Below are 15322 nucleotides of genomic sequence, written 5' to 3' on the forward strand. Positions count from 1 at the left end.
AAAAACCTGGTGTTCACGGACATCAGCCAAGTTCCTGGCAGCCAAGTCAGCGGCTCCGGTGGTCATCAGGAATCTTAACCGCCCTCAGCGGTGAATCTGTGCACAGGAGCGCAGCATTACACAAAACTGTCAGGGAGACAGTCGGAAACGCAGAGAGGTCTGCACAACTCTCCATTGTCCACCTCTCTGCTCATGATTGAGTTGAAACCTGTTAGCCACAGTAGTTAATAACTGCACAGTAATAATGGTCATTTTACTGTCATACTGGGTTATTATTTTGTCAGCTTGAGTTTTAACTATTACTTGTTTAGATTGCAATGTTTAATAATACTGTGAAAGTCAAACGACCTTGTTAGAAAAGGCACAAACCACAGAGCACCATCTGTTGAGCTGGTGTGGATCCACTTGGTGTTGTCTTGCGAATGCTTAGGTGACACTTGCAGAGCTTTTTCTTCAGCTATCTGCTTTTTATGAAGCTGAATAAAAAAGACTGAGTGAGACTTTCACTTATTACACTAGAAAATCTATTTCTACTCATACAATACTGAATCGGTCGTATGTCTTCTCTGCTATGGTACACGCAGTTTCGATTCTGAACACATTCAGCATTTCTAAAATTGCACATACAATCAGGTAAACCCTGATTCAAAAGGTACAAGAAAAACATGTTATCGACAGCCCCACAGTGTTTTTAACCTGTAGAAACAAAATCACAGCCAGAAATTCATACAGACAAAGAACAAAAAAAATCACTTTCAGTTTTTCAGTTTTGCTTTTACTTCTACTCAACTTAGTGTTGCCTTCCTTTCAAAACACAATGTTTCTATGCAGTCAGTGTGGTTGAGGTTAAAACACATGGAAGCAGACTCAATCTCACAACTGAATCACCTTCAGGAATAAATGATAAATGAACTGATTGCATATTGATTATTTCAAAACACCCATGGAACATTACGAGTCAAGGAAAATCTTACTGAGGACTTACGGAGGCACATTTCCTCTACCAATACTCACACTCACAACACTCAACTCTCTGTTTTAGTGCTCTGGTCTGTGAATAAATGCCGTAGATCAGAATCAGATTCATAGGAGTGACAGACACATATGATATTCATCTGCATTTAGGTGTAATAAAGATATATGATAATGAGCTATAACGTGAGAAATGGTCTTTTCTCAAGTTAGACTAGAAATCTGAACCATGTGGAATCTATAGATTATCATTGATAACAATCATTTTATTTTCTTCTAAAGGAATGCCTGTGTGCACACAGTCATTGTGATCAATAACAGCCATAATCCAGTTACATTTTTGTTAGGGGTATGTCTGCATCACTTCTCAAATCCTAACAGTGGCATCTGCTGGACATTTGCAGAAGTGACTTCCATGATGTGCTGCAGTACAGCATGGAGGACAAAACGTAGCACAGCATGTCTCAAATGAACAAGTAAAACAAAATCTTTCATAATAATGAACGACCCTCATTTACCAAAGCATGATTCTGTTTCCCATTCGTTTTGGACCATGTATAGACTCAGATGAATTCATAATGACTGCACAGACTTTCAAATGTACAAAACGGCTGTTTGTAATGCAGATGTGCAGCAGTTTCATGCAGGTTCCACCCGACGATTTAACAGTATGACCCAGATTTATTTCATTATTTTATACTGATTCTTTTTCTTGATCAACTCCTGGTGGAGTTGCTGTCTGCTTGTTTCTGGAAATGCTGGCACTGTTTGCATAAAATGGCAAAATGCTTCTTGCAAGTAGGAGTTCACTTACACACTCAGACAGTATACATTAGGATGGCTGGAGCGTATAGTGTACATGCTGATAACTGTCCACAACTCCCCCAGGAACCCACAGGCTCTGTCTTTTGGAATCTTGTCTGTCTGAGCTGGGGCTCAGCTGTAAAAACCCACTGGGGACTGGGGAGCCTCGAGACTGCCCATATAAGTGCAGATGCAGTGGTACCAACACGCTGAGAAGTCTGGCCTCATGCTATGTACAAAAGTGGGACAGTGTTCGCCTAAAGCAGAGTGAAGTGGTCTTTTGAAGGAAGGTCAGTGGTTCAAATTCCCATGGGAGAAAACTGACTAACTAGGAGTTTCTGCTTCTTGCTAAAGTATTTTCAAGGTGCCCTTGAGGCAAAGAGGGGCCTGAGCTGGTTAAGCAGTCAGACTTTAACACCCGTTCTCAAGTGGGAATACAGGGGTTGGTCACTGTATGTGAAGGTTGTGTAGAATAACAACACACAAGCTCAGCAAATCCCTCCCTTGATAAAGGTTAATAAAATAGTTGGTCCTCAACCTTTTGTGCTAGCAGAGCAACAAAATCTCAAGACACATTAAGTTACTGTATCGATTGTTTGAAATGTCACGCAAAGTCTGGTATGGGAACACAAGAGGGGGTCAGTAAGCACATTTAACTGCTGAACTTGGCTCAAATTGTATTCAGTTGGAGAAAAAAAGGTCAGAATTTAGGGGCCAGTGAATTTTATTTGTTGAAAAGTAAATGCAGTTGCTTCTCAGTGACTTTGGGGAATCTCAAGTCGTGCCTCTCGAAATAAACAAATGGTAATTAAATGATTCACGCCATGTAGGGAACAAGGAGACGTGTCACCTAAGTGTAGAGCCATGGCGTATATATGACATGCACGGTAGTCTCAGTAGCAGCTTTTAAGGAGATAATTGCCCTCTATGGACAGCCACAAGTCAAGAAATGTCACAATTCACAGACTTTATATTTTGACTTATGATGGTACATGTTTAATACGCAGTGGGTCACGGATGAAGATGGCTGTAATGTCATGCTACTAATTATCAGTCAGTAACTCCGATTTTTTTAGCTGCTCTTAATCATGTTTCTCAGTTATTGCTGGAATTCATTGTAAATAATTAGGGGAGCATATGCCATTTATAAATGTTTATAATTTTATAATGTTTTGTATTCCAAAGCAAAAGTAGCACCAGTTACAAGTGTCATCAATATTTGAACAATATAAGCCTGGAGAAAATCCTAACCATGCTACAGTATCTTCGTCATACAGTATACCCAGTATTAAAGGTTGGAATACAAACAAGTACACACCTCCATCATTTGTGGTTGGCAAACTGTAAATTGTCTTTGTCTCCTTTTTTATTGTTTGTTCAATGGAGCGCTAGGTAAACTCTTCACAATCACACCACTGAACCATGTAAACAACACACACAAAGCTTCAGTTAAATCCTACTGTGGCTGTTCCGCGGCGAAGCCCCTGCTGATCTTTGGTGGGCTGACAATAATTGCTCCCGGAAAACCTGAAAGAGCCCCTGACGCCTACAGGACGTTCACATGATAAGCTCAACAACTTCCACAGGAAATTCGCTTCTGCATGAATCTCCCAGGAATTTCTGTGGAGTGGTGCTGGGCTTAAATCAGTAACTGGATATGGAGACGTTTAAATTGATGATTTCCAACCCAAAGGTCGAGAGCTTTCATGCTACTGGTAACAGCAACCTGTGAAGGAATCCCCAAGCTGGCTCATGAAGGGGGCCTTGAAGAAACAGGAGCTATAACAAGGGGGTGAAAAAGGAACTGTATAATGGTCTATTAAGAGAAAAATAAGCAGTTTCTAGAATATGGTCTCTTTAAGGAGTGAAGAAGTTAAATGGAGTAGTCAATCATTATCCAACACGAAGGCTGAATTTTGTTTTCTAATTAGACAAAAACATATTCCTGCTCACATACTGTATAGACTGCTGTGTGTTTCTGAAGGGCACCAGCGACTTCACACTTATTCAAGTCGGGGACTATTTGAATTTCTTCACAAAGTGATCTTTGTTTGTACATCTGACATTTCACTGCATCCAGCATTATGACACTGGCGCTTGACATTTTCTCATGCACAGCTGTATTACTTCAGCGGAGAAAATAAAAAGCACACTTTAATGTGAAAAGGAACAATGTTTATTTCTGACCTTCTCATAGACTTATCTCAGACGACAGTGATGCGAGCACTCATATCCTGCTTTCCATAAAAATGTCCACAGAGACAATACAAATAACTGTGCGATCAAAAAGTTCAAATGGAAACATTAAATGACGTATTTGTATCATATACAATGAAACACAGTTCAGTTTTATTGCCAGGAAAACACAGAAATGAAGAATATTATTTGTTATCCATACTAGAAGTGTACCTGGTATTCAAACAAAGCAACATTGAGAAATACAACCAAATTTATACTTACACCAAGGAGCTCCCATTGGTCACTGTTAAACATTTAGAATTGACAATAGCATCCTGACTAATCAGTGACTCAGAGCATCAGTGGCTGAATCTCATTCAGACAGTTTTCTCTGTTTTAAATACATAAAAATCCAAAATGAGATTCAGTCAGTGACTGGAGTGAATGCTGAGGTGCACAAGACTGAAATCATCACTGTGCAATATGATGGAGGACAGACCCCTGTGCATGGCTGTGCTGTCTTGATACAGTGCAGGAGGTGTGCTTCAATGCAAAGGACTGGAAATTCTATTTTCTTCAACAATATGTTGCACGTAGTTTTGATGACCTTAGTGTGGAACTGACATATAAAATTGAATATTTTCTAAGATAAATGGGAAAACACTGTGTTAAAAGCAAATGAATGCTTCTGGAGTTTTGGCACAGCAGCACAAACATGTCTCACTGAACAGCCATCAGATTGCTTTACAGAAAAGTGAGGCAAAAAAATAAATCTATACCCAAACGTGCATTTTACCCCTCAGCTCACGTTAACTTGGGGCTATGACTGTAACACAAATCACACATTATGTATCACATAAAATCAAATCGGCAGGACTTGTCTGGCTGCCAAAAAAATAAAATAACACAATAAAAAACTAAAACAGTTTTCGCACCAACAAGAACTAGACTCTTAGGCTACAAAACCATGAATAAAGTAGGAACGATGTGCAAAAACAGGGCCTACATTTAAGGGAATCCTGCAGTTAATATCCATGAAGTGCTATCTCCTCTCCTTCGCTTTTTAAAAATATTTCAGCACTTATTAACAGAGTAGAATTTATGACTTCTGAGCTGATAGCAATGGCTACTTTGGTTCCTTTTTAATGAAGTAGGGAAAAAAAGGGGCGAAATGTGAATTTACAAAATATACATCTGTTGGGGTTTTTTACGGCCATTGTGATTGAATAAAGTTGGAATGGTGTGTATGCATTCATGTTTTGCATGTGTGTGAGTACTTTAAGGAACTTTCAAAGTGCTATTTTCTGATAAGATGATGTAAAAAGAAAAAAAAGTTCAAATTGATCCGTGGCTTGTTTTCCTAGTAGCTGTGGTGCAAACATGCCCATCGTAGCCCAAAGTGCCTTAAAGTCGGAATTTCTGGCCCAACAAGGTCCATTTGTCTATACTATCTCCAGCATAATGTTATCGATCTAGACAATTTTTTAAAGAGTTAAAGACAGCACGAACAAGCATCATATTTGCTGTTGGAAATCACAATGAACAACCCAGGCGTTAGTTTATTTTAACATTAAAGCTGCACTATGTAGCATAGCAACAATTGTACTGTAGGGTGTTGATCTTGTTTGGGCTGAAAGAGATGTCATGGGCCTACTCATGTTCAAGAAAACCAAGTATGAAAAGAAGGAATGTCAAGTACATGTAATTCCAGCTTCCTTCAGGCAGCACGCCCACTAGCTGTTAATATTCCACTCTTCATTTTGTAACTGCCCCTGGGTGCAAGAGAATTTAATTAGGGTAAATAGAGCGGATCTGTGTGAATTTGAAAGGATGGGACACTCGTCTGTTCTCTATGCAAACATGAGTATTTTTTCAAATCTTGCCCAGTGCAGCTTTAACATAATGAGGCCAGTTTATTCTGATTTATTCTACTCTCTCTGCAGCGCTCAGCTGTGGGGTTCTAGTCCCTCTAGGTGGTCGGGGATGGGTAGACCAGTGAGAATGGTCAGACATTTATTCCACACGTTGAACACGGGACACACAGGCTGGACAAAGGACACGTGAAATGTGTGCAGGTGTTGGGAGCCCACAGCGTCGTAGAAGGTCAGGTATCCAGCGTCGTAGTCCAGAAGGACCCCGACGCGACGCAGGTGGGGCGAGGGCTCGATGGCCAGCTCCTTGCTGTTGTGGCGAACCACCCAGGAGTTGTTGCACCGGCAGAGCACCCAGGAGGCAGAGTTTTTACCGATCCACTCATGCTTGGGGGCTGATTTGTAGGCTATACCCACAGCGTACCTGTGGAGGAGTGGAAAATTCTGTTATCCACATGTGAAAACCACTAACCGTCAAAGGTTACGCAGACTCCAGACATTATGACTCACCATGTGCTCCCCCCTATCAAAGCCTCCCAGTAGTGACGCCCGCTGTCGATGAAGACATTTCCCACTACGCCGTAGCTGCTTTGGCTGGAGAAACGATCCTGGCTGTGGCCTTTCTTGGATGTGGTTTCATCCCGCTCCACTGTCAGGTTATCGTGAGACACCTTCAGCTTTTTGTGAGCAGACTTCGGGTCCAGCTTGAACGGCTGGCCTGGTAGACGAGGAGGAAGGGAAAAAGGAAAACTGGATTTTAAAGAGGAGACATACTGAAATCTGTAAAAGGCAAGCAGAGCTCATTTGTTTAGAGCTAATTCAATTTTATATTTGCCCACAGAAAAAAAAGTGGAGCAAGTAAGAAAATAAGAAGCTATTCCTGTGTGAATGTTTACACAGGAATTTTCTCACAAAGGTTGGAGCTACACAGAGTATTCAGTTTTAGTCATCAGTTGCTTACTGTTGGTCTTCAGCGTCCCTGGTTCACTGCTCCTGCTTCCTGCTTGGTTAATGGCCTTGACAACAAAGATATATTTGGTGCCGCTCTGCAGACCGTGCACTGTGTAGTGGTTCTGCTTGATGTTAGGAACAATCATCCAGCTGTCTAATGAGTTACACAGACCTAGTGAGAAAGGAAACGTAGGAAAAATATCAGATTATGGTTAACGTTAGGTTCCTTAAAATACTCATTTTAACTATAGTAGCAGATATTATGGATTCTTTTCAGAAGAGAAATTTGTTGAACATGTATGTAATTATAACTGCAGGCTCTTACGAGTCAAGAAAGACAAAAGTCTTCTTCCTGGACATACTGTAAGTACTGTTCAGCTGTATGAAAGGACAGTTTACCAACCGATGGAGCCTACAGTGTGTGAGCGCGTGGCAGTACGAACAGGTGAAAGGGTGTGAAGAGGCTCAAGGGGAAACCATTCACACCTCGTTGGCTTCATAGCTGCACTGTGCTCTCTCTGCTCTGTCCGTTCTCTTTTGGTTGGGTTTTGTTCAGTACTGCTGCATCAGCACCTAAGGCGTGTGTGTGTGTGGATTTCTGTGTGTATATTTGAGTTTACATTTTCCTTCTGGGTCCATGGTTTTGTTTGCCTGTGGAATTTACACAGGAAGTGCTTTTTCTTTGTCGGCCACCCAGAAGTGGCAAATAACCGCGTTTTATCATTATGTTCACTGCATTCTCCCAGAGATCTGCCACCTAGACCACACTAAACAGAAATAACCTGGATTTATATTAGTAAATTTATGGATAGGCTGAACTGCTACCTGTCAAAATTGCATTTAGAGTGCACTCAAACTAATTATAGAGCTCTAAAGTGAAACTGGAAGTTCTACATACTGTTCGAGATATAGGAAAACCTTCAATAGACTAATTCTCCCACACTATAACTGCACATTAGTGGAAATTCATTAAAGTAAATACACCTACTGCTTGTATTTGTATACACATTAAACTAAGTGTAATCATGTATTACATTTAAACACATGCAGCATCATTTGATCAGGCTTATAGTCCTGTGAATATCAAACAGACATGGCACTTAAGAATGAGAGTGTGTCTCCACTATCATCTCCACACACAATTCCCACAGGAAATCTTATGCAGGGGGGCCGTATAGCACAATGATTCGTAGAAGTAAAGGATGTTGTTCTTGTGTTTTTATTACCCCGACATTACAAGACTGTTTCCCTTCTTGCATAGTGATTCATCTGAATTGGACCTGGGGGAATTTCCTGGCACGTGACTGAGATGCCAACAGCAAAACCTCTGCCATTATCAGATGTGAAAGCAGGAGGAGAGAAAAATCACAGCCTCTTAGAGAACAGAAGGAGATAGAGATGTGAGAACAAGAGGGGAACGAAAGTGGGAAACAACGTGTCACATTAGTTCAATACAGTAGTTGCAGGTTCTAAACATGCTTTTACCTGCAAAGTAATGAACAGGCAATGGCAAAAAAGAGAAAAAGAAAGTAAAACCTGAGGAGACTGAGTGGAGGATATGGAGCAGGAGAGGAAGAAGGGAAGAAAGAAGGACAACAGAGGAACTTCGCTGTGAGGGAAATCTAAAGAATAGATGAAAGACAGAGAAATGGCAGTTTGATTGAAAGGGAGCAGGGAATCCTGTCTGTAGATGCCCTGACCCCATTTTCGTGCTTGCAACTATTGCTCACTCGAGTGTGCTCCTGATTTTCTGGGTCTAATGTGAGCAAGTGTGTCTGTGTGTGTATGTCAGCATGTACAGTAGGTCTGTTGCTGTTGAACAAGACACCGTGTCACCAAGAGTGTGTCTGCGACGCCGATTCATTTTCGGCTGTCATTTCTCCTTACACGGCATCTCGCCCCTTCAGTGCCACTTAAACTTAAACGCTCTGCATGTATAAGAACTCTATACTCGTTCTACGCCCTGCTGTCAAATCTTACTCCCCTTTCTTCCTGCACCGGCTACAATCATTCGATGTGTGACGAAATCTGAGCGTGATAGTAGCATAAAGGCTAGAGGCTTCACTTCTACTTCACCATGAGCTCAGCTTTTAGAAAAGCACTTCAACTCCCAGCTGCCTCGCGGGGCTGGAGGCCACCACTGAAGCAGCATGATCAGCAGAGCAGATGTGCTGGTATTAAAACGTAAATCTGCTGCATGACAAAGTTAGGATTTTAGAAATATTCTATGTCCACAACAGTTGTTGAAGGATTTTCCCATATTATCGTTGCATTCCTTCTTGGATTAAATAATTGTCTATGGTTTCAGTGAGGAATAATTACAAAGTATGCTGAATTGAGTATTAGCACTTCCAGAAACAAAAACATAATGATTCCAGGTCTGAGGAGCATCTTTTTTTAAGCACATTTACGGATGTTTATTCATGATGGACGATGATCTCCCACAGAAGTCCACTTAACCCACAAATGTGTGCATCGTGACTGCGTATTCAGATTAGACAGAGATATGACTCAAAGACGGTGTGCTATTTTTGAGGCAAATTGCAGTAATCGGGTGCCAAGGGTTTTGAAGTGCCTCCACGAGTAGTGTGTCACAGCCACAGCTGCAGCTCCAACTCCTGACTCCAAACGGCAATAACTACCTTGTGTTTTTACACCAGCATGTACACGTTTTTTTCCTCTTGTCATCAGGAAAACCTCTGGCATGAAAAATGTGCACCACCTGTTCTGCCATAATATACCCCCAGGGGTTAAATTAAAATCCATTATTTTCCTATCTAACACTTACTGGCAATGTTAGACTGTCCCGTGAAGATGGCATACTGCAGCTCATAGGACACCACTGTGAATTCATCGTCGGACGTCCAGTGGACAGTGATGGTGTCGTACGAAGCTGTGCACAACTCTTCCCTTATGCATGGAGCAGTTGGAGCTGCAGAGAATGGGGAAAAATTGAGCATCATTCAACAGCATTCAAGGCTTTAGTAGGTTTTGTTTCAACATAGTTGCTAATTGTCTTTGTAATATTCCAAAATGATGAACACACTCAGAGTTTGTTAGTTGTTATAACAAACACTATCCCCAATTTACCTTAGTAATTTGGTTCGATTTGTGAGTGCAAAGGATTCATTACACACAGGACTGAAGATGTTCTTTCCAATTGAGTGGTAGATTACGCATTAAAAGCAATGCAGGAATGAAATTAAATATTCAGATAAAAAGCAGCTAACATTATCACAGGGGGAAGACCAAATATCACAATCCTTTTAGCATCATCATTTAAGAGTTGTTACATAACCAGATGAAGCTAAATTCTTATTTTATTATGTTATGGCTGTTTTTGTTCTACGGGGAAATTAATAAAGCACATCTATTTTGCATTTAAGCCATTAAACCTAGTAGGAAGAGAATGAACTAAGGTAAGGAAACAAAGATGCAGCACAGCTTAAAGTGAGTGTAAAGCCACTTTCTATCTATGTCTGTGTCACTTTCTCCCTCTCCTGAGCCTTCTGTCATGAGTGGCTGCACATAGTCGAGTGATTCAGACTGATTCACTTAGCGAAAAGGCCCTCCAGCGAAGCCCTCATTGCATTGCAGAGAACAAATACAAGGCCACCAAAATCCACTGCACAGGATGCTTTGTTTTTGTCCCCAGCGTGCTCTTAATTTATACAGTGGCATTTTGATGGGTCTTTACAAAGCGAGCATTGGAAATTAATGGTGAAAATTAATTTTGGAGTTAATCAGCTGGGGTCTGTTCCTTCAAACGCAGTGCTTGAAGACAGCAGATACTTCAAAAGAATGATAAAAAAAAAAACACAATTAGAATTTAAAGTTAGAATAGAAATGTAATTAGAGGCAATGCTGGCGTTTTATGATCAGCGAGAAGCGAAATTAAAAAGCTCAACTTTAGATCCAGCAAAAAGACATTTGGTTGGTGATTTTCAGCTTGAAGGAAGTAAATGAAAATTAACTGAAATCCCAGTGAGTAGTTTTAAAACACTCGGTTGGGATTGTAAAGTGAATTAATTGCTTTTAGTTCAATCAATTAATGGCTCTCAGAATGGAAGGAGCCTCATGAAAACAGGAATGTTTACCTGTGAGGTAGTCCAGACTCTCCAACAGCTTCTTCTCTCTAGTGAAGTCCAGGGCAAAAGTGTCGAAGGTGTCCGTAAGGTGTATCTCGGGGATCAGCACTTGGGTTGATGCGGTTGCCATGGAGACCCTAGGTCATTACCAATAAAAAATTAAACATTTCTTTTAGCTCAAGATGAAAACTGTCTCTTTAAAGTGACACTTTAAAGATGACGTAGATTTTTACATTTAAAAAGTCTTTAAAATAAAAAAAGAACTGATGAACATTTAAGGGTTTAGATGTAGGAAAAAGTATTTTGGCAGTTGCACTGGCTGATTGGATAACCCAGATAACAAACTTCTCAAAGGTTGGCAACTTAAAAAATACTCAGCTCCAAATCGGAATAAAAGCAGCCTCCTAATTAGTGAAGCTCTTCAGATAACATTCTGACTAAAAGACTTCTTTTGTTTCAAGGACTAAAGGATAATGATTTCTTTTTATATCACTAAGCATTGTTTCTCCTGAGGATGCACATGTTGGACACCAGGTTTTGCTCTCAAAACCACTGCCAACTCTATTAGTCGGAAAACTTAAGCAGGGAGTGGAATATCATTAGGCTAAATAAGCTGAAATCCCTCTGTACTTGTCTTTGCTGTTAGGTAAGTCAAGCACACGGAGTCCTCAAACTCTTTCTCAGCATCTCTTTGTTCACTCTTTAACCTCTGCTTCCAGCTAGACCTTGGTTCGCTAAGCCGAGTAATTCCAACATGCGTGGCAAGTGTGTGGGCGGTCTGACCTCTCGTTGATGCTCTTGGCAGTCTGCAGGAAGCGAGCGTGATCAGTTTCTTTTAATGTCTGGTCGGCCTGTGTGATGAGGGCTGAAGACCTCTCGATGCACTGCTTGCAGTTGGAGATCTGTTGGGCGAGCTTTCGAAGTCTTTGTGCCTGAAAAAAGAACACGAGAAGTCTGAGAACAGTGCTGCTGTTAGGTGAAATAGTCGATTAAAGAATCAACCAAATGGTCTTAATAGTTAAAGTGTGTGGGATCATTAGGGATGAGAACATTATCTCAGCTGACAACAGGAAATGACCCCAAAAATTGGGGGTTTTCTGGGTACAAGAAGATGGATGTTAACATTTTACAGTTACTTAGACACAAAAAGGTCAAGTCACCAAAGGTTGTGATATCAATGAGAATGAAACCGTCCCTCATGTTCTCCTAAAGGTGCTTGTTTTGACCTCTGTATGTGCAAAAGCCCTATTCTAACGTACCTGAATACACTTTTTCTATGTTCAACAACCAAAGAAACGACTCAGTGGCTCTGATTTTACCACTAAGCTTCATAAGAAAGTGGATTACTACTAAAAAGAGTAATCAAGAAATGACTTGACTAAACAAGTTAAGCTTCTCCCACGTCAATGATTCTACTGCACGCGAATCTAGTATTTCATTCATTTCCCATCTTTGGCTCCCACCCCGCCCCCAGTCACCATGAGCAGAGATTTTAAAAGACAGATTGAGGTCAGTGGCTGGATTGAGGTCAGAGGACATTTCATCAGCAGTTTGGCTTGTAAAAAATCCCAAAACAGTATAATCACAGCTCAAATCCACTGACATTTGTGAAGTCAACACGGTTTTCAATATACAGCGAGGACAAAAGGCAGACTGACAGCAGATTGAGAAACTTGATCTTGGGGCAATAAAAGAAAGACCAAGTTGACTGATCACGGTCCAGCACTCTTTTAAAAAGTAATGTGTAGAAATATGAGGCCTAAAAATAAACACCTTCTCTGATGCAGACCTAAAAGCCTTCATCACATGGTCCAAGTCTCATTAGAAACAGCTTTTAAAAAATCATCTGGGTTTAGAGTACAAGTAAATGCGTCCTCCCATATGCTCGGGGATCTAGTTTTGGCCAGTCGGACTGTTTTCACCGTCTGTTCAGAATGTGTTGGAGGGTTTGTAGTTTGCTGCCTGTGCACGGTGGAAGGATTAGGCCAAGTGGCTGTGACAAAGTATTCCACTTGACAAAACATTAGGTCCGATGGCATTTTCTTAGTGCGTTTACATAGTAATTAGTTATTTCTAGTTTTTGTTTCATTTTAATGATAGAGAATGGATAAATTGTTGTTAAAGCTTGTGAGCATGGCTACATCTGCACCATGTCAAACGAAAAGAGGATGGTATTTGTGGTGAAAACGCTGTAAAATGGGTTGCACATTCGTTCAACTCACCTTTCCCTCCTTGATTTTGCTTGCAATGAGCTGCCTCCTCTGCTGGATAATGTCAATCAGGACATCGCACTCCTCCATCAGTTTGCCCTCCTGACGGGATGCATTCACCTGGTGGGGAACATACAGAGAAATATATATGTTTAGTGGCTCCACATCATGACTACCAAGGGAAAGGATGCCATTTTCATCCATCAGCTGGCTTTCCTCTGTGAAAGTAAACACTTAACAATAGATAGAAGGGAAGACACACATTTTACCTCCTGCTGACTTGAGCGCTGAGTGACAAGTAAAATAAGCAGGAAGCCCTGTGGTTGTTAGAGGTAGACGTGACACAGCGAAATACTCAAACAGTTTGTGTCCTAAATGCTAATATATATATATATATATGTTATTCTAAATATAAGTCTCCGGATGGTGAATGTGATATGCATACACAATGCTAGATCAGAAATTCAGACAGCCAATAAGGTGCCGTCATTCTAATTGTGAAGCTGGAAAAAACTACTCGGACAACGGTAAAATCACGTTACCATGTTACATATGACCATAACACAAAAGAAATAAACTAACGTGTAGTCAACATGCAAGCTCCTAACTGGATGCAAGCAGTTAATGTCATTGGGTTTGTCTGAAATCTGTGTTTATATCCCAGCAACCACTAATTTGAGCTGTGATCAGGCTACAGGTCAGAAAAAAAAAGTCTTAAATAGCATTTCAATGACTGCATTTCAAGCTGCAGCAGATCCTAACTGCACAGTGAAACAGACACTGAAATACACGGTATAGTGAAAAGTCAAACTGAAATCTTTGATTTTTAACTCATCTGAGAAGCTCTGAACTCACAACATAAAGGTCAGATACTTTTGAAAGGCAACCTGCCGTTGATTACATGGGTTGTTCTGCCGTGAAGGGAGAGTAAACAGAAACATGGCGTCCAGTTCCCTCTCTGACGTCTTTGATTTACTTTACAGTTGGTACCTGTCTGGTCTGTGCAGCCTATAAAAGTTGTTTAAGTCCAATTAAAAAGACAGCAGGTCCTAACATAATGTGTAATTTCGTATTGTGGTCATTTCCTAGAGGTCCTTTCAGCACCTTGTAAAGTGTTTTCGTGCTGCAGCGAAGCGATAGCACGGGGAGCAATGAAAGGGAAGTCTGATGTGAGTGTTGCCAAGCCAACAAGAGATTGCACAGTGACTCTCACTCATACACACACACACACACACACACACTCTGACAGGTGTTTTAATAATGACATCATGGAGAGTCATTTGCCTTTCCTGCACAGAGCCAAACAAAGCTGGAAAGGACTTCCTCAATATCCTCGACGTCCATTCCTACACAGCAGTTATGTGCTTTTCTGGGCTTGTGCTGCCAACAGAAACAGTTTGCCACCTGGATTACTTCTCAGTGCTTACAGTGTGTAAGACATGCTGAGCTGGCCACCGCAGCTCTGCGGTACAGTAGCGGTCACTGTAGCCGCGTTGGCGCGTCTTTCTAATTTTTCTAATTCCATCTTTCTGGTATTTGGTTGATTTGGTTTCCGGCAGATTCGTACTTTGCTGTATGTTTTCATGTGAAATGGTTTAGGAAAAGTGTTCCACAACTGATAAACAACTATTAAACTAAAAGAAAACTGTAATTAAAAGTTTTTTTCTCCGTGCTCCGTTTCGTTTTCTTTGGCCTTTACGAGTGTCAATCTCAAGGACTGGATGTGAATAAAGATGACATGCCCCAGTATTGCTCATCAGTCTGGAACAGCCACCCACGAGGCTATGCAGACTCACACCATGTCACACACATACACACACACACACACACACTATCCAATAGCCCAAAATGTTAAAAATAATCCGTCTGTGAGTAACTGGTTGACATGGTGAAATTCGGACCAACTGGACAGTGAACTAGTCACATTATCATCCACATACACACATACACAGTGTGTGACCGAAGTGGATCGTGTGCCAAGTAAAGATGAGTAGCGTCTAATGACTGTGGGCAGAAGCCTCTGGAGATTATGATCAGAATGACAGATTACATCCTGGCCAGGACATTAAGTAGTTCATTTAACCGAAGAAACACACACACACACACACACATGCAAATGACTCAGACCCTGGGGATATCCAAACTTACATAAAGGCACATGAAGCAAAACTTGCTCTAGCTGAACTTTACTTAATATATTTACTGACACTTTGACACTACATTTGTACGTGTGGTGTTTCTTCTGCTG

The 15322-nt window shown here is 41.0% G+C and overlaps 1 protein-coding gene across 2 annotated transcripts in view; it reads right to left on the reverse strand.

Annotated features, from left to right (window-relative positions):
• Window positions 1–3929: 3929 nt before the first annotated feature.
• The window catches only part of LOC113164753 (E3 ubiquitin-protein ligase Midline-1-like), a 47926-nt gene continuing 36533 nt past the window's right edge, over window positions 3930–15322 (reverse strand). For both annotated transcript variants that reach the window (XM_026364206.2, XM_026364205.2), the window contains exons 4-10: window positions 13087–13194; window positions 11648–11796; window positions 10874–11001; window positions 9565–9708; window positions 6787–6948; window positions 6336–6543; window positions 3930–6249 (exon numbers count right to left, since the gene is read on the reverse strand). In XM_026364206.2, the coding sequence (XP_026219991.1) occupies window positions 5901–6249; window positions 6336–6543; window positions 6787–6948; window positions 9565–9708; window positions 10874–11001; window positions 11648–11796; window positions 13087–13194 (1248 nt within the window). In that variant the 3' untranslated portion in view covers window positions 3930–5900. The remainder of the gene's footprint in view (window positions 6250–6335; window positions 6544–6786; window positions 6949–9564; window positions 9709–10873; window positions 11002–11647; window positions 11797–13086; window positions 13195–15322) is intronic.

The sequence above is a fragment of the Anabas testudineus genome, chromosome 2 (genome assembly GCF_900324465.2).
Source record: "Anabas testudineus chromosome 2, fAnaTes1.2, whole genome shotgun sequence".
NCBI lineage: Eukaryota > Metazoa > Chordata > Actinopteri > Anabantiformes > Anabantidae > Anabas > Anabas testudineus.